General features: G+C 40.9%; 1 protein-coding gene across 8 annotated transcripts in view; it reads left to right on the top strand.

The window, feature by feature from the left end:
* Positions 1-17,769, top strand: part of Nek10 (NIMA-related kinase 10) — a 204,699-nt gene that overhangs the window by 74,491 nt on the left and 112,439 nt on the right. For 7 of the 8 annotated variants that reach the window (XM_063274764.1, XM_063274765.1, XM_063274768.1 and 4 more), the window contains one exon: positions 17,389-17,464. The exons of the other annotated variant lie outside the window; for it this stretch is intronic. In XM_063274764.1, the coding sequence (XP_063130834.1) occupies positions 17,389-17,464 (76 nt within the window). The remainder of the gene's footprint in view (positions 1-17,388; positions 17,465-17,769) is intronic. 8 annotated transcript variants of the gene reach the window in all.

Below are 17,769 nucleotides of genomic sequence, written 5' to 3'. Positions count from 1 at the left end.
TAGGTGGGGCAGTCTCTGGATGGCCTTTCCTTCAGTCTCTGCTCCATTCTTTGTCCCTGCATTTCCTTTAGACAGGAACAATTCTGTGTTATTATTTTTGAGATGGGTGGGTGGCCTCATCCCTCAACCGAGACCTAACCTCTGGATTTGGTCTCAACAGGTTTTCTCTTCCCTTTGTTGGGCATTTCAGCTAGTGCCATCCCTATTGGGTCCTGGTAGCCTCTTGCTTTCCTGGCACCTAGGACTTTCTAGTGGCTACCCCAGTTCCCCATACCCCACTGCTACACACTTCCGTTCAATTTCCTGACCCTCTGTACTCCCCCCCATCTCCTCCCTCACCTGCCCCTTCCCCCCTCCTCCCTCCATGTCCCTCTTAGGCCCCTCCTTCCCTCTACTTCCCTTGATTATTTTGTTCCCCCTTCTAAGTAAGACTGAAGCATCCACACTTTGGTCTTCCTTTTTCTTGAGCTTTATATGGTCTGTGAGTTATGTTTGTGGGTATTCTAAGCTTTTTGCCTAATATCCATTTATCAGTGAGTATATATCACATGTGTAATATTCTGACTGGGTTACCTCACTCAGGATGATATTATTGAGTTCCATCCATTTGCCTGTGAATTTCATGAAGTCATTGTTTTTGATAGCTGAGTAGTACTCCATTGTGTAGATGTACCACATTTTCTGTATCCATTCCTCTGTTGAGGGACATCTGGGTTCTTTCCATTTTCTAGCTATTATAAATAAGGCTGCTATGAACATAGTGGAGCATGTGTTTTTGTTATATGTTGGAGCATCATTTGGGTATATGACCAGTGGTGGTACAGCTGGGTCCTCAGGTAGCACTATGTCCAATTTTCTGAGGAACTGCCAGACTGACTCCCAGAGTGGTTGTACCAGCTTGCCATCCCACCAACTATGGAGGAGTGTTCCTCTTTCTCCACATCCTTGCCACCATCTGTTATCACCTGAGTTTTTGATCTTAGCCATTCTGACTGGTGTGAGGTGGAATCTCGGGATTTTTTGACTTGCATTCCCCTGATGACTAAGGATATTGAACATGTTTTAGGTTCCTGTTGGCAATTTGAGATTCTTTACTTGAGAATTCTTTGTTTAGCTCTGTACCCCAGTTTTAAATAGGTATTTGATTCTCTGGAGTCTACGTTCTTAAGTTCTTTGTATATATTGTTTAAAAAGGCCTCTATCGGTTGGAGGATTGGTAAAGATTTTTTCCCCCATTTTGTAGGTTGCCATTTTATCCTGTCGACAATGTCCTTTGCCTTGCAGAAGCTTTTTAATTTTATGAAGTCCTGTTTGTCAATTGTTGATCTTATAGCTTGAGCCATTGGTGTTCTGTACTGATATGTTTGAGGCTCTTTCTCATTTTCTCTTCTATTAGATTCAGTGTGTCTAGTTTGATGTGGAGGTACTTGATCCACTTGGACTTGAGCTTTGAACAAGGAGTTAAGAATGGATAGATTTGCATTCTTCTACATGTGACTGCCACTTGAACCAGCACCATTTGCTGAATATGCTGTCTTTTTTCCACTGGATGATTTTGACTTCTTTGTTGAAGATCAGGTGATCATAGGTGATTGGGTTTAATTCTGGGTCTTCAATTCTATTCCATTGATTTACCTGCCAGTCTTTGTAACAATACCATGCTATTTTTATCACTACTGCTCTGTAGTACAGCTTGAGGTCAGGGATGGTGATCCCTCGAGAAGTTCTCTTATTTTGACAATAGTTTGCAATATCCTGTGGTTTTTTGTTATTCCAGATGAATTGCTTTTTTTTTTTTTATCTCTGTGAAGAATTGAGTTGGAGTTTTGATGGGGACTGCATTGACTCTGTAGACTAGCTTTATTACATGGTGATCTGACAGGATGCATGGGATTATTTCAATCTTCTTGTATCAGTTGAGGCTTGTTTTGTGTCTAATTATATGGTCAATTTTGGAAAAGGTATCATGAAGTGATGAGAAGAAGGTACATTCTTTTGTTTTAGGTTGAAATGTTCTATAGATATCTGTTAAATCCATTTGGTTCATAACTTCTGTTAGTGTCACTATGTTTCTGTTAATTTCTTTTTCCATGATCTGTTTATTTGTGAGTGAGATTTAGTCAAGGTTTTTTTTTGTTGTTGTTGTTGTTTGTTCATTTGTTTTTGTTTTTTTAAATAAATGTGGGTGCCCTTACATTTAGGACATGATTGTTCAGACTTGAGAGTTCATCTTATATTTTTCCTTTGGCAAGTATAAAGTTGTCCTTCATCATTTTTTGATAACTTTTAGTTGAAAGTCAATTTTATTTGATATTATAATGACTACTACAGCTTGTTTCTTGGGACCATTTTCTTGAAAAAAAATTTTTTTCCAGCCTTTTACTCTGAGGTACTGTCTGTTTTTTTCACTATGATGTGTTTCCTGTATTTAGCAAAATGCTGGGTCCTTTTTATGTATCCAGTCTGTTAGACTTATCTTTTTTATTGGGGAATTGAGTTCATTGATGTTAAGTGATATTAAGGACCAATGGTTGTTGCTTCCTGTTATTTCTGTTGTTAGAGGTGGAATTATGTTTGTGTAGGTATCATCTTTTGGGTTTGTTGAAAGAAGATTACTTTCTTGATTTTTCTTGGGTGTAGTTTCCCCCTTGTGTTTGAGTTTTCCATCTATTATCCTTTGTATGGCTGGATTTATGGAAAGGTATTGTTTAAATTTGGTTTTGTCATGGAATATCTTGGTTTCTCCATCTATGGTAATTGAGAGTTTTGCTGGGATTATTAGCTTGGGTCAACATTCCTCTTCTGTTAGGGTCTGTATGACATCTGCCCAGGATCTTCTGGCTTTTAGAGTCTCTGCTGAGAAGTCTGATGTAATTCCGGTAGAGCTACCTTAATATGTTACTTGACCTTTTTCCCTTACTGCTTTTAATATTCTTTCTTTCTTCTGTGCATTTGGTGTTTTGATTATTATGTGATGGGAGGAACTTCTTTACTGGTTCAATCTATTTGGGGTTCTATAGGCTTCTCATATGTTTATGGGCATTAGGGAAGTTTTCTTGTATAATGTTATTGGAGATGTTTGCTGGTCCTTTGAATTGAGAATCGTTGCTCTCTACCTATTATTCTTAGGTTTGGTCTTTTTAAAAATGTTTTTAAATGCATTTGTCTTATGTATATGAGTACACTGTAGCTGTCTTCAGATACACCAGAAGAGGCATCAGATCCCATTACAGATGGTTGTGAGCCACCATGTGGTTGCTGGGAATTGAACTCTTGACCTCTGAAGAGCAGTCAGTGCTCTTAACCGCTGAGCCATCTCTCCAGCCCAGGTTTGGTCTTTTCATTGTATCCTGGATTTGCTTCATGTTTTGCATTAGAAGCTTTTTGCATTTTGCATTTTCTTTGACTGTCCTATCAATGTTTTCTATGGTATTTTTCTACACCTGAGATTCTCTCTTCTATCTCTTGTATTCTATTGGTGATGCTTGTGTCTATGGCTCCTGATCTCTTTTCTAGATTTTCCATTTCCAGGGTTGTCTCCCTTTGTGATTTCTTTATTGTTCCTATTTCCATTTTAAATCATGGATGGTTTTGTTCAATTCCTTCACCTGTTTGGTTGTGTTTTTCTGTAATTCTTTAAGGGATTTTCGTGTTTCCTTTTTTAAGGGCTTCTACTTGTTTACCTGTGTTGTCCTGTATTTCTTTAAGGGAGTTGTTTAAAGTCCTCTATTTTAAATCCAAATCTTGCTTTTCAGGTGTGTTGGGATTATTATTTGCTGTGGTGGGAGAACTGGCTTCTGGTGATGCCATGTAGTTTGGTTTCTGTCGCTTATGTTCTTGGGTTTGCCTCTCATCATCTGGTTCTCTCCGGTGTTAGTTGGTTTTGTTGTCTCTCACTGGAGCTTGTTCCTCCTGTGGGCATGTGAACCTGTGAGGCTGTGATCATTGGAGTGAGAGTGCTCCTGGCAGACCAGCTCTCTGCAGGCAGCTTTTGGGTACCATGGCTATGTGACAGCCCCAGGTCTGGGTGCAGATGGAGACCTGAAGGGTTCCATCCCAGGTTGTCCTAGGGCTCCTCCCCCTCCCCTTCTCTTCAGAGAAGAGGCAGCATCCTCAAGGGTATCAACCTGCCCTAGCACATCAAGTCATTATGTAGACAAGGCTGGCCTTCAGGTCACAGACATCCATGTCTGCCTCTATTTCTACCTCAGCCTTCTGCATGTTTGGATTTAATGCAAGTACCCTTACATGCAGCATGTACTCTTTTCTTTCTTTCTTTCTTTCTTTCTTTCTTTCTTTCTTTCTTTCTTTCTTTCTTTCTTTCTTTCTTTCTTTCCTCCCTCCCTCCCTCCCTCCCTCCCTTCTTTCTTTCTTTCTTTCTTTCTTTCTTTCTTTCTTTCTTTCTTTCTTTCTTTCTTTCTTTCTTTCTTTCTTTCTTCATTTTACATCCTGATAGCAGTCTCTCTCCTTCTCCCCCCCGTCCCACTCTCACAATCTCTCCCATAATTCACCCCTCCTTTTCTCCTCAGAGAAGGGGAGGCTTTCCATGGGTATCCCCCTTTCCCACACATCCATACATCCTTTCTTAGTAGGATTAAGCACACCCTCTTCTATTGAGGCCAGAACAAACAGCCCAGCTAGAGGAAGGGGATCAAAAGGCAGGCAACAGAATCTGAGTCAGAGACAGCCCCTGCTCCAATTTTTAGAAGACCTACATGAAGACTAAGTTGAACATCTGCTACAAGTGTGTAGGGGGCCAAGATCCAGTCATTATATGCTCTTTGGTTGGTGGTTTAGTCTCTGTGAGCCCTCATGGGCCCAGATTAGTTGAAGCCCTTTATAGTTTTTTTTGTGTTCTTGACCCCTCTGGCTCCCTGAAGCCCCACCTCCCCCAACTTTCCCACAAGACTCCTCTAGATCGCCTAATGTTTGGCTGTGGCTCTCTGATTCTGTTTCTATCACCTGCTTGGTGAAGCCTCTCAGAAGACAGTTATGCTTCTATCATAAAGGGTTGCCACTTTCCCATGGGTGGGTCTCAGGTTGGGCCAGACACTGGTTGGCCATTCCCTCAGTCTCTGCTCCATTTTTGTCCCTGCACATCTGTAGGCAGGAACAGTTTTAGGTCAAAAGTTTTGTAGGTGGGTTGGAATTCCTGTCTCTCCACTGGAAGTTCTATCTGGCTACAGGAAAGAGCATCTTCAGTCTCCATATCCTACTTCTAGGAGTCTCAGCTAGGGTCACTGCAGTAGATTCCTCAGAGCATACTCTGCCTCAGGTCTCCAGCTCATTCCAAAGATGCCCCACTCCCACTGGTTTTTATTCTCTCTCCTAGACCTCTACCATACCCCAACCTATCCCCCCCTCCCCTCCCACCCCTTCCACCCAGTTACCTTCCTCTGTCTACTTAGGACGTCTATTTTACGTCTCCTTCTGAGTGAGATTCCTCCCTTGGACCTTCATTGTTACTTAACTTCTTTGAGTCCGTGAATTGGAGCATTTTTCCCTATACTTCATGATATCCACTTATAAGTGAGTACATACCATGCATGTCTTTCTGGGTCTGGGTTACGTCACTTAGAATGTTATTTTCTGGTTCCATCCATTTGCCTGCACATTTTATGATGTTTTGTTTTTAATAACTGCGTAATATTCTGTTATGTAAACATACCATTCCATGCCACTTCCCATCTTTTTTGATTAATTTTCACTGAAAGTTTAATTTACTGGTTATTAGAATGTCTATTCCAGCTAGCTTATCAGATATATTTGTTTGAAAATCCTTTTTCCTGCCCTGTACTCTGAGGTACTGTTTATCTTTGTTACTGAGGTGTATTTCTTGCATGCACCAGAATGAAGGATCCTGTTTTTGCATCTGGTCTGTTACTGGGGAATCGAGTCCATTGTTGTTGAGAGATATTAATATCCAGTGATTGTTAATTCTTCTTATTTTGATGTTGGTGGTTGTTAGTGTGTGTGTGTGTGTGTGTGTGTGTGTGTGTGTGTATCTGTGTCTCTATGTGTGTTTGTGTGTGTGTGTGTGTGTGTGTGTGTGTGTGTGTGTGCTTGTTTGCTTGCTTTTCTTCCTTTGCTTTGTTGGTGTGGGGTTATTTATTTCCTGTGTTTTCTTGGGCATAGTTAATCTCCTTGGGTTGGAGGTTTCCTTTTAGTATCTTTTGTTGGTCTGGATCTATGGATAGATTTTGCTTAAATTTGGCTTTGTTATTGAATATTTTGTTTCCTCCATTTATGGTGATTGAAAAATATTGCTGGGTATAGTAGTCTGGGCTAACATCTGAGTCTCTTAGAATCTGCAAGACTTCTGCCCAGGACTGTCTGGCTTTTAGAGTCTTCATTGAGAATTTCTGTACAATTCTGATAGATCTGCTTTTATATGTTACTTGGATTTTTTCCCTTGCAGCTTTTAATACTCTTTTTTTGTTCTGTATATTTAGTGTTTGATTAGTATATCAAGGGAGGATTTTCTTTTATGGTCCAATCTGTTTGGTGTTCTGTAAGCTTCTTGTAGGTTTATACACATCTTTCTTTAGGTTGGGGAAATTTTCATCTATGATTTTGTAGACAATATTTTCTGGGCCTTGTAGTTGGGAATCTTCTCCCTGTTCTATTCCCATTACTCTTAGGTTTTGTCTTTACATAGTGTCCTATATTTCTTGAATATTTTATGTCAGGAACTTTTGAAATTTAACATTTTGTTTAACTAATATACTGATTTCTTCAATTGTATCTTCTACTCCTGAGATTCTCTCTTTCATCTCTCATATTTTGTTGGTGATGTTTGCCTCTGTACTTTCTGTTCTCTTCCCTAGGTTTTCTGTCTCCAGGATTCTCCCAGTTAGCAGTTTCTTTACTACTTCTATATCCATTTTCAAGTCTTAAACAGTTTTATTCATTTCTTTCACCTATTTGATTGAATTTTCTTGTATTACTTTAAGGGATTTATTAATTTCCTCTTTAAAGGCCTCTATCCTCTTTGTAAGATTATATTTTTAAGGTCATCTTCTTGTGCTATGGCTATGTTAGGATGCCCAGGGCTTGCTATAGTAGGAGAGCTGGGCTCTGGCAGTACCACATTGCCCTGGCTCTTGTTGATGTGTTCTTTTTTAAAAAAAATATTTTATTTATTTACATTCTTGAGCTGGCTTTTAGCCATCTGGTTGCTCCTGGTGTTTGCTGGGTGTTCCTGTTGCCAGTAGATCTCTTTCGAGAGACAGGCAGAACCAGTGGGCCTGACAGTGGGATTCAGGGAACAGTATGCTGACCGTCTCTGCCATCTGTGTCCTAGATGGACCTGAATGTTCTTGGGGCCCCATAGACCTCCTTGGGAAGGTAGGCAGAACCATGGGTCAGAAGACAAGAAATCAGGAAAGAGTGTGCAGCTCACCTCTGCTAGCTGTGCTCCAAGTAGACTTGGAAGGCAGGGAATTGGGGAAAGGGTATAATCTTAATGTTGCTAGATGGAGGTCAGGGGATAGCACTGCTCACTTCTGATGGCAGTTTTCTTTCAGAGAGAGAGAGAGAGAGAGAGAGAGAGAGAGAGAGAGAGAGAGAGAGAGAATACTAGTTGCAAATCTGTATGTTCCATGAGGCTATTGCAGTCAGTGACTAGTCCTATACAGAAAATTGCATTTCTAGTCCTAAGTTAGAGCCACAAGATTTTCAATTGGGTGCAGCTTGCTCCTCAGAGGTCAATAATGGCTGTGCTGGAAGCACATGGAACTTGTTGAAGTTGGACTTTTGTGTTATATCTCAAAGGATATACTTTGAGGGAACCCATAACGTAAATCTCCAAACTTCTGCACTGAAGTATAAACATTTTTATGTTCACCTTATTTGCATCTCTTTATTTTATTTGTGGGGGTGAAGACAAGTGTGTGGCTCGAGGACAGCTTGGAAGACTTGTCTCTCTCTGTCTTCTACCATTATGAGTCCTGAGGGTTAAATATGATTATCAGATTTGGAGACAAGCAGCTCTACCCTCTGAGTTATCCAGCTAATACCATGATAACTTATCATTGGTCAAAGTAACTCAGAATGAACAGTATTCAGATGTATTCCTCCAGAGAAATAATATGTGACTTACCACAGGGCCGGTGTTAACTACCCAGCGAGAGGGACCGTTGGGCAAAGAAAAGAGCAGAAGGATGTCAGTGTAGGCAGCAACATAGCAAGGGACAAAGGCTAGAAAAAGTTAGAACATGTGCTTTTGGGTGCTACAAAGACACCCAGTGTGTCGAGAGCAAGGGAACTTGGATTTGGAAGGCAGGAGGATGATTACTATGATGGGACTGTGTGAGTCAGTATGTTCTTAGTCTATTGCCCTCATGTTACTATTAAGGTAAGAACAGGTTTTTTTTTTATAATGCATATTTTTATTAGATATATTTCTTTACTTACATTTCAAATGTTATTCTCTTTCCCTGTTTCCTGTCCATAAGCCCTATCCCCTCCCCCTCCCCCATATGGGTGTTCCTCCATCCACCCCCTTACCATCCCCCCACTGCACTGGGGGTCTAACCTTTGCAGGACCAAAGGTTTCCCCTTCCCCTGGTGCCCCAACAAGGCTATTCTCTGCTACATATGCAGTTGGAGCCCTGGGTCAGTCCATGTATAGTCTTTCAGTAGTGGTTTAGTCCCTGGGAGCTCTGGTTGGTTGGCATTGTTGTTCATATGGGGTTGCAAGCTCCTTCAGCTCTTTCAATCCTTCCTCTAATTCCCCCAAAGTGAGTCCTAGAACAAGTTTTTTTTTTTTTTTTGTCAAGGCCATCACAGTTGTCTTATGTTGGAAAACTAGGGAGACTATCTAAGTTAATGCAGCTTGATCTCCTTTCTAGGACGACGAAGGTGTTAAAAGCCAAGAGAGGAGGCTGCAGTGAACTAGCTCTGGTGGCTATAGAGGCTGCAAGGTCTCCTTCTGTACAGAATCTAAAGCTGTAGGGCAGAGAATTCCACAGCAGAAGCCTTAGAAACAGGGAAGCTGATGGCAAAGCCCAGTGAAGAGCCTGGAGTTGTGATGCTGACAAATGAGAGGAGGAGACTATGAGCTACTTACCAGAGACCGCCCTGGGGAGGGGTGCAGGGCAAAGGGACATAGGATGAAGGGCAGGCTTCCTGCCCACCAGCCTCCTCCTCAGTTTAGGACACTCCGTTTTAGACTCAGCATGCCATTGCCAAATTTAAATCTGAAGTCGTTAGTAACCACGGAACTTCCTTTGTGGGAAGGTCAGGAAGGAGCCTGGAGGTGGAGTTAAGGAATCTGTGACCTTAGGAAGAGGATGTGTAACAGGGCAAGACTCTGCTGAAGGAAGACTCTGAACTTCTTTTTGGAATCTTGCATCAGTGATTTTGAAGCTGTAGGTATCTGGAAAGGTAGCAATAAAGATACCAGCTGCATGGAGTTGGGGTGCATGGTGGTCTCCCCCTGCCTCAGCACCACAGTTACTTTCCTGGGTATCATAGGTTTCTGACTGAGGGTTTCCTGAAGTTGTTGAAGTTGCTTTATCAAGTCCTTTACTTTATCATGCCCAACTTCTACAGAATCATTTCTGATCTACTCTTGCCCTTTGAAGGTCTTCTCAAACTGCAGATGCTCACTGAGACTGTGTATGTGTTCCTGGATTGAATGTACATTTCACCACTGGTTCCTAAGGTCTGTGTCAGAGCTGGCTCCTGGCATGCTGGCCATCCTCTTTTTTACCTGGCTCTGTACACAGAACACAGGTCTTAACATCTCAGTGAATAGACAGATGATGACAGTCTTGAAGGCCGAATGAGAAAGGTGGAGAGCTAAGCATGGTGATCTTCTGGTACTTCTGTCCCCTCAGACTGAGAAGAGTCCTTCTGATGGAGTATACATCAGAAAAGTGGTTTTTTTAGTACCTTAAAACTATGATCACAAGCATAAAAGCAAAATATGCTGTTTGATCTGGAGAGGAAAGGACCAGGAGAGCAGAATAGCAGATGCTGTCTATGCCAGCCACCTTGGACATCCCAGTCAACTGTGAGTGATGAGCTGAGTGTAGACTGGGAATGAATGGTATGTGCTTCGTAGGACTAGAGAAGGAAGGTTAAGGCTTGGTGGCTTGACTGTGGTTTGGGAGAAATCAACACAGCTGATGGCCAAAAGCTAGTGACTAGATGGGTCTCCAAGAAAAAGCTCAGATACCTTATACCTGCAGTGTGTCACATCTGTTCTTGTGGGCCAGCCACTTCAGATCACCCAGAGTAGCTGATTGGGGGGGGTAGTATTTCAAAGGAGCAAATAGTAAGGGAACAACAAGCACCTAAGATTGAGTTTACAGCCTGTTTGGTGCTTGAGAGCAGGGGCTACAGGCAGTGTGAGCGGTATCCCTGTCACTTGCCCTATCAAAGCTTCCCATGATGTATTAAAAAGTTTTCAGTTGTCAGTGATAACTTCCTGTTCAGGCACACAGATGCCTTTCTGATGTAAGAAATAAAGCATTTCTTCCCCATATGTTACCACAAATGAGGAATGAATAGCAGAAACATGTCCCACGGCTACCAAAATCTTCCCAATGGCCAAACAGTGTTCACTTTGCTATTTAAGCATCTCTGTTAGCTGTGATTTTGCAAACATCTGTCTCAGCTCATGCCATTATCTAAATTGATTGGAGTGAACAGAAATCATTGTAACATTCCTTTGTTTTTACCCATTAAAATCAATTTTCATAAGGTGATTTTTCTCATGTCACTTTAGATATTAAGCTAACCAGAGCTTGCATGCATGTCAAATTATACTGAGCTCCCTAACGATATTGCCGTAGCATACTTTTTATTTTCCATAGTGTTGCCTTAGCATACTTTTTATTTTCCATAGTGCTGATCAACCTTACTAATTTTCTCCAGTATATACTAGATCAGCAAGCTATCCAGCTTGTGGATAATGGTCAACCCTCCAGAGCGGTGGGTACACATGTGACCTGTGCACACAGGTATCCCTATACCTCATTCAACGATGGCAAGCAGTACAGAGAATTTACTCTCACGGAGAATACCAACTCTACAAATACTTAAAGAAGTTAGAGTTACTTCTGATAGTGACAGATACTCAATCAGATGAGTGAATGAAATGAGGCCTGTAGAAGGGCAGGCAGGACAGCATGTGGTGTAAGTATCTCTCTGAAAATCCAGATCATGTCTGGTGTTTTAGCCTAGTAGAATTTGGTATTTATTCTTCATACTTATTAAGATCTTTTGCAGAATTAACCTTGCCTCTACTGTTGGTGGTGTAGAGAATTACAGTTTCAGTATAGGAACTGAGTTCTATATCCCTGGTGCTGGTGACATGGCCCAGGGAGTCCATTGATGCATAACCCAGTCCCACGGAATTTAGAGGCTTAGAACAATAAACATATTTTTAGTTTCTGAGGGTGAGGGATTCAGGGAAGGCTTGACTGCATGACTCTGGTTCAGGATCTATCACAGATCTGAATGAAGCGGTCAGCTGGTTGTGTTGTGGGAAACTTTTAACAGGTACAGAGGACAAATGGATAAGCTTTCAGGTCAGCTTGTGTCACACAGCCAGCACCAGCTGGCTCTAGTGGGAAGTGGGTACTTGCCTTGATTCTCTTATATGTGGCCCGTCATTTGGAAAAACTTCTTTATGGTGTGGCCTCTTCAGTAGATTCTGACAGAGCCAGTAAACAAGAGCGAGCACGCGCAAGTCAGAAGATGGAGTCATTGCAGTCTGGTATCTCATCCGAACTTTAGTCACAGGTTGCCAAAATAATAATAATAATAATAATAATAATAATAATAATAATAATAACAACAACAACAACAACAACAACAACAACAACAATAATAAACTCCTACCTGTTGGAGTTCAGAATGTTTTCAAAACTGTTGCTACAGTGAAAGGGATGCTCTCAAAGTTGTTGGTGAGGTATAGTCAAACAGAGCAGGAAGCCCCCTACGATGCTGACACAGCTCCTTGACCAGCATCTGTGGACTCTACAAGAGAGCTTCTGGCTCAGGCACCTGTGACAGCAGTTGCTTGGCAGAGTGTTATGGAACTTCCTGGCAACCTCCCTGTGAGGTGCTGTGATCCAGCCAAGGATTCAACTATCTTCTGAGTGCAGTGAGACCTGTGGGAAGCTGGGTGGGTGCCAGCAGAGAACGGCATGGCTAGCCATGGGGGAGTGAGCTGCCCAGGTTCTCTGCTTACCATGCTCCTCCTCCTCTCTCCTAGTCTCTTCCACTATAAAGCTTTCTATCAGGGTAGCTGGGAGGGAGAGACAGTGTAGAGGCCTTTTTCATAGGCAGCTTTCATGGGGTTCTTAGTACAGTCAAATTGACACCGAAAGTTGGCCATCTGGGCAATCTATGTAAAAATTAAAAGTTAGCTTAGGATCAGAATCTATAGGAAAGACTTAAGTCATGTTTAATTCCAGCAGTATAAAGCCTGAAACTGGAAGGTTGCTACAAGTCTAAGACCAATCTGAGCTACAGTGTGAGAAAGTCTTCAGAAGCAAATTGAAAAAAAAAAAACCCACACCACTTACATTATAAATTTTCTAGAAGAAAATTAAGCCTTGTAAACAGAAAGCAAACAAAAAGCAGAGACAAAAAGACAAGCTTCAGACCGAGAAGAGAGCTTTGCAATATATTTATCAGTCAATGACCAGTAAGAAAGAAACGAACAGAAACTAAGCTGAGAAACGATTCACAGATATGAAATAAATATGAAAACTGTCTGACAACAGCAATTACCAAAGACATGCAAGTGAGACCTGCCCTGGGCTCGCATCCATGCTATGACGACCTCTGTAGGGACACTGCTAGATCGAGTGCTAGACTGGGTGCAGCAACTGGGATCCTCTAACACTTCCTCGGAGAAGAAACATCAACTTACCATCTTTCTAAAATTAAATTAAACATATGCTTATAATCTGATTGAATCATTTCTATTGCAAGAGAAACCCATGGTTTTGGTTCACATAAAAACACACTTGCCGCCATTGTTGAATGTTGGGTAGAAATGTAAGTGGCCAGCCATGACTTTTAAATTTAATTTTTTATTTTTTAAGATAAGACCTCTACTATGTGTTCCTGAAACTGCGATCCTGAGACCACTAGGTAGCCCATGCTTATCTTGAGCTAAGGATCCTTCTGCTTCAGCCTCCCTAGTCCTGGAACAGTGGGAATATGCTATGACATCAATGTTCTTGACTTGTTTTGAAACTAGAAACAATGTATTCTGTTTTCAATATTAGCTAGTGTGTTAGCCATACATTTCTATATATGCCTTTTATGTAATTAAGGGGGTTCCAATGTATTTCTACTCTGTTGAAAGGAGTAAACATTACAAGGGGCTCTTACTGTACATTTACTGTGATGAGTATGTAGTTTTGTTGTATGTGTATGTGTGTGTGTGTGTGTGTGTGTGCTATATGTGAGTTTGTGTAGGCCAGAGAGCAGCATCTGTTGTATCCACAGTCACTCTTCACCTTATTATCTCAGACATAGTCTCTCAGAGTCCCTGGTGCTGAATAGTTGGCTGAATTAGGTGGCCAGTGATCTGGGAGGATCCTCCTGACTTGTTGCTAACTGTTGTGTGCTAGGAGCTTATGTTTGCCCAGCAGGCACTTTATCAAAGGTGTCATTTCCCTAGCTTTAGTCCCTCTCTAAGCCTGGTAGCCTACACTCGGTGAGTTTTAAGGACTGAAGTAGCCTGGTAGTCTCATGTGCTGCTAAAATTCCTTTTCAGCTATTATGTTTTGTCCCCTCTGGTCTGAGTATGGTTCATCAGTCTTCATCTCCGCTTGTGGGAGGTGCTGCTCTCAGTCCTTTTGTGTCACAGCCAGCCATGTTGTCCTAATGACTGGTCACTTGTGCATAGCAAATCTGATTCACTCCTCCAAATATCAGACTGGATTGTCAGTGAAGCAGCTGGGGCTTGAGTTTTTCTTCGTTGGCACTATTGTGTTTTGTTATGAATTGGTTGACATCAGATTAATATTTGACTGTTAATGTTTCTCTGAAGGACATTAAGCAAGTTGCTCATTGTCTCCTAGCCTCAGATTTTCTCACATCTATAAAATGGGTAATTCTGAAGACTACTCATATACACATTATACTGTAGTATATAGTAAACTACACTACAAAGCTGTAGTAATCAAAACAGCATGGCATTGGCATAGAAGTAGTCAGATCAATGGAATGAATTTGAGAGTCTAAAAGAAAAGCCCATACTTCTATATATGTGTATTTACATCTAGATTTTGACCAAGGGGATAAGAATACATACCATAAAAGCAGAACTTGGAAAACACAGTCTTTTGAATGAAGGTTAATTAATTAACTAATTAATGTTCTGGGAAAGTTAAATATATACCTGCAACAGAATAAGACTGGAATGCCCTCTCTCAGCATTTATTAAAAACAAATCCAGAATGAATAAAAGATGTAAATGTAGAACAAATAGAAAAAGAAAACAAAGAATGTATGAAGACATTGGGATGTTTGGGTAGGAGCCTAAAGCACAGGTAACAAAGCAAAACCTGACACATGATTCCATCAAACTGAAGAAAGCCGAGAATATGATCCTAAGGCGGTGAGATGCCTGGAGGGTGGGAGCAAATAGGATGAGCATTGCTGTATCACAGAGACAATATCCAGGACACATGGACCATTCTCTACATCAGTAATAAAACCCAAACAACCCATGAAAAGTAGGTCTCTCCGAAGGACATGTAGAAATGAATGCAGGTGGTTTTTTAAAGGCCCAAATCACTAATCTACAGGAAAATTCAAATTCCAATCACAGGGATATCATTTTTCCCAAGTTAAGAATGACCAAGATAAAAAGATTAGAGGTAGTTTTGTACACCAACTTAAAATAAATAAACAAGTAGCCACTCTCTCCCTTCTGGGGAGGGGAAGGGAGCAGGCACTGGGCAGGAAAGGGAGGAAGACAGCCCTGCTGCAGATTGTAGACTAGCACAGTATGGCAAACACTAAGGAAGTTCCTTGAAGTTACCCAGAGGACTACATAGGATTTGGCCCAGCGATTTCACTCCCAGGCAAATGCCACTGTGTACAACAGATAGCTGGACTCTCAGTTTATTGCAGTAGAGTTCAAGTGGGAGAAATGGAGACAGTTAAGTGTCCATTAACTGACAGATATGTGGAGAACATAGCCTGAGTGCACAGTTAGTTGAATATTATTCAGTTATACAAATAGAATCCTGTCTATCCCATGGCAACATGGAGAGAAATAGGTCATTTAGTGAAATAAGCCAGGCACAGAAAAACAAGTGTCCTGAGGTGCATTTTATAAACTGAGTATTAGCCAGAGACCAGGGAGATGAGGGAGAAGAAGGACAGGAAAAATAAGCCTGCTCTTACGGATGGTGGACTCAGAAGGCTAGAACAAAAGATTTAAAATGTTTCTATTATGAATAATTGTGTTTAGCCCAATTTAAACATTATATAATGTGTACACAAATCAAAGTATAACATTAGCCCATTGAGACTTTTAAGTGTATCAATGGAAAGCTCATTTAAATAACAAATGAGAAATATAAATTATCTTGATTTTAATGGATATGATATATCAATATCAATATATGTATTGAGCTAGCATACCGTACCCTACAAACACCTGCAATTCTAAATTCATCAAAAATGTGCGACTGTAGGGTTTTTGTGGCTCAACTAATGAGGCTTTCATAGCAAAGCTCTGATTTTCACCCTCAACATCAAGGGCATGGGCAGCTCATGTGCATTATCCCAGCACCTGGGAGACAAAGGAGGGCCAGAAGTTCAAGGCTGTCCCGAGTCACATAGTGAGTTTTACACAAGACTGAGTAAAACCCTGAGCTAGAAATGTATTATGTGAAAAGTAACAACATATAGGTCTCTGTGTCCAACCTGGCTTGGATCTATAAACCTGACTGGGAAAGCAAGGGAATGAAAAAGGCCAGACACTAAAGAAGAAACAGACTCACGGACACGGAAAACCTTGGGTCTGATGGACCCTGTGTACTCTGAGGGAGTGGTACCCAGTCATCCCCACCACCCTGCCCCACATGGACTGCTTATGGCGAGGAGTTCAGAAGGAGGATTTGGTCTTAGGAAGAGATCTCTGTGACATGGCAGTCTGGGCTGTAAATATCTGGAAGGAAGAAGCTGCAGTTACTGGTCAAGTGTTAGTAAACACTTGTATGCATCACTAATATTTGCATTTGGACCAGAGGGAGGCTCTGACAGTTTCCCATGCCAACAATATAAATTCATTCAGAACTTCATTTGCTTTTTATATATTCACAGAAGGCTTCTTTAGGTGCCCATGACCAGCTATTACACAGTGCAGTGTGTGTGTATAAAATTTAATACTGAATTATTTAATTTTTATGTTGTACTTTTCCCACTATGCTATACTATCTTTAACCATTATTATTATTATTATTATTATTATTATTATTATTATTAATAAATATTGGTTAGTGCCAATAGATCAGGTTCTCTTACTTACCTTACTTTTAATGTTTACTTTTTTTCTACCCCTCCCTCCTTTTGTTTTCTTCCCCTCCATCATTCTCTCATCCCAGCCCTTCCCTTTCTGTCTTTTTTCTTCCCTTCTTTCCTTTATTTCCTTCCTTAAAATAGGATCTCACTGAGTAGCCCAGGTTGGCCTTGAACTCTTTACTGCCTTAGCTCCAAAAAATGCTTCAAGGATCTAGTCACCAAAGCCCAGATATATCTTAAGAATGATCATATAATTTGCACACCTGTGGTTCTTTAAAGAGGAGTATATCATAGCACACTTATAAGATTAGCCTTTCACAGTTTGAGTTGTCCACTTTTGGTTGTTTTGATCTTCCTTTTTCTTCTTTACCTTCTATTTTGTCTTTTTGTTTTACTTTTTCTTTGCTTTTTTTTTTTTTTGAGACAATGTCACCCCGAGTATCACCCGCTGTTCTGCCTCACTGAATGCTGGGATCACAGGCTAAGCCATCACACTCACCTTGGTTTTTTTTTTTTTTAACCAGATGCAGCTTTTGAAGGCAACTATACAGGAAAATGCCACACTTTTCCTATTTATTTGAGAACTCCAAAGTAAAAATAAGTCATGAGATCAAGTGAGACTTCCATCTGCTTTAGTTAGCAAGATGTATGTTATATCATTTTAAAATGATAAACCCCAGCATGTCAGAATATAAAGCACAGTAGTGTACAGTGCATTATGGACTGAGGTTAGACAGATGATGTTTGTATCTTGTGAAAACATACAGAGAAACAAGTGGTCTGCTGGGAAATGTGTCAGTTATTTTGCAGAATATCAGGCTAGGGACTGCTAATCCTGGGGAAACACAGTAACACTTTACTCTGTTTTGTGAATTGTAGCTGACTTTGGCCTGGCAAAGCAAAAGCAGGAAAGCAGTAAGCTCACGTCTGTGGTGGGAACCATCCTCTATTCTTGGTAAGGATAATTGTTTTATGGCTTTCAAGTGACACACTTGACTGTTTTGGGTTTTTGTTATTATTCCTGGCTTGCAAAGAAAAAAAAAAGAATTAAAACGGAAACTTATTTAGTAAGTTTTGCGTTCCTAGGTGGTTCACATGAAAAGAATTATGTATCATTAAGTATTTAGAGCAACAACCACAGGAGTAACCTGTTTATAACCTACCTACATCCATTTGCGGGTCTATTTTCTCTAGTTTCTAATTGAAATAGTCATGGACACATAAATCTGCAGATGGGTGAGGGCACAAGTGGCCCGCAAG

This window comes from Rattus norvegicus, chromosome 15 (genome assembly GCF_036323735.1).
Source record: "Rattus norvegicus strain BN/NHsdMcwi chromosome 15, GRCr8, whole genome shotgun sequence".
Lineage (NCBI taxonomy): Eukaryota > Metazoa > Chordata > Mammalia > Rodentia > Muridae > Rattus > Rattus norvegicus.
This window is presented reverse-complemented; position numbering and strand designations above follow the sequence as displayed.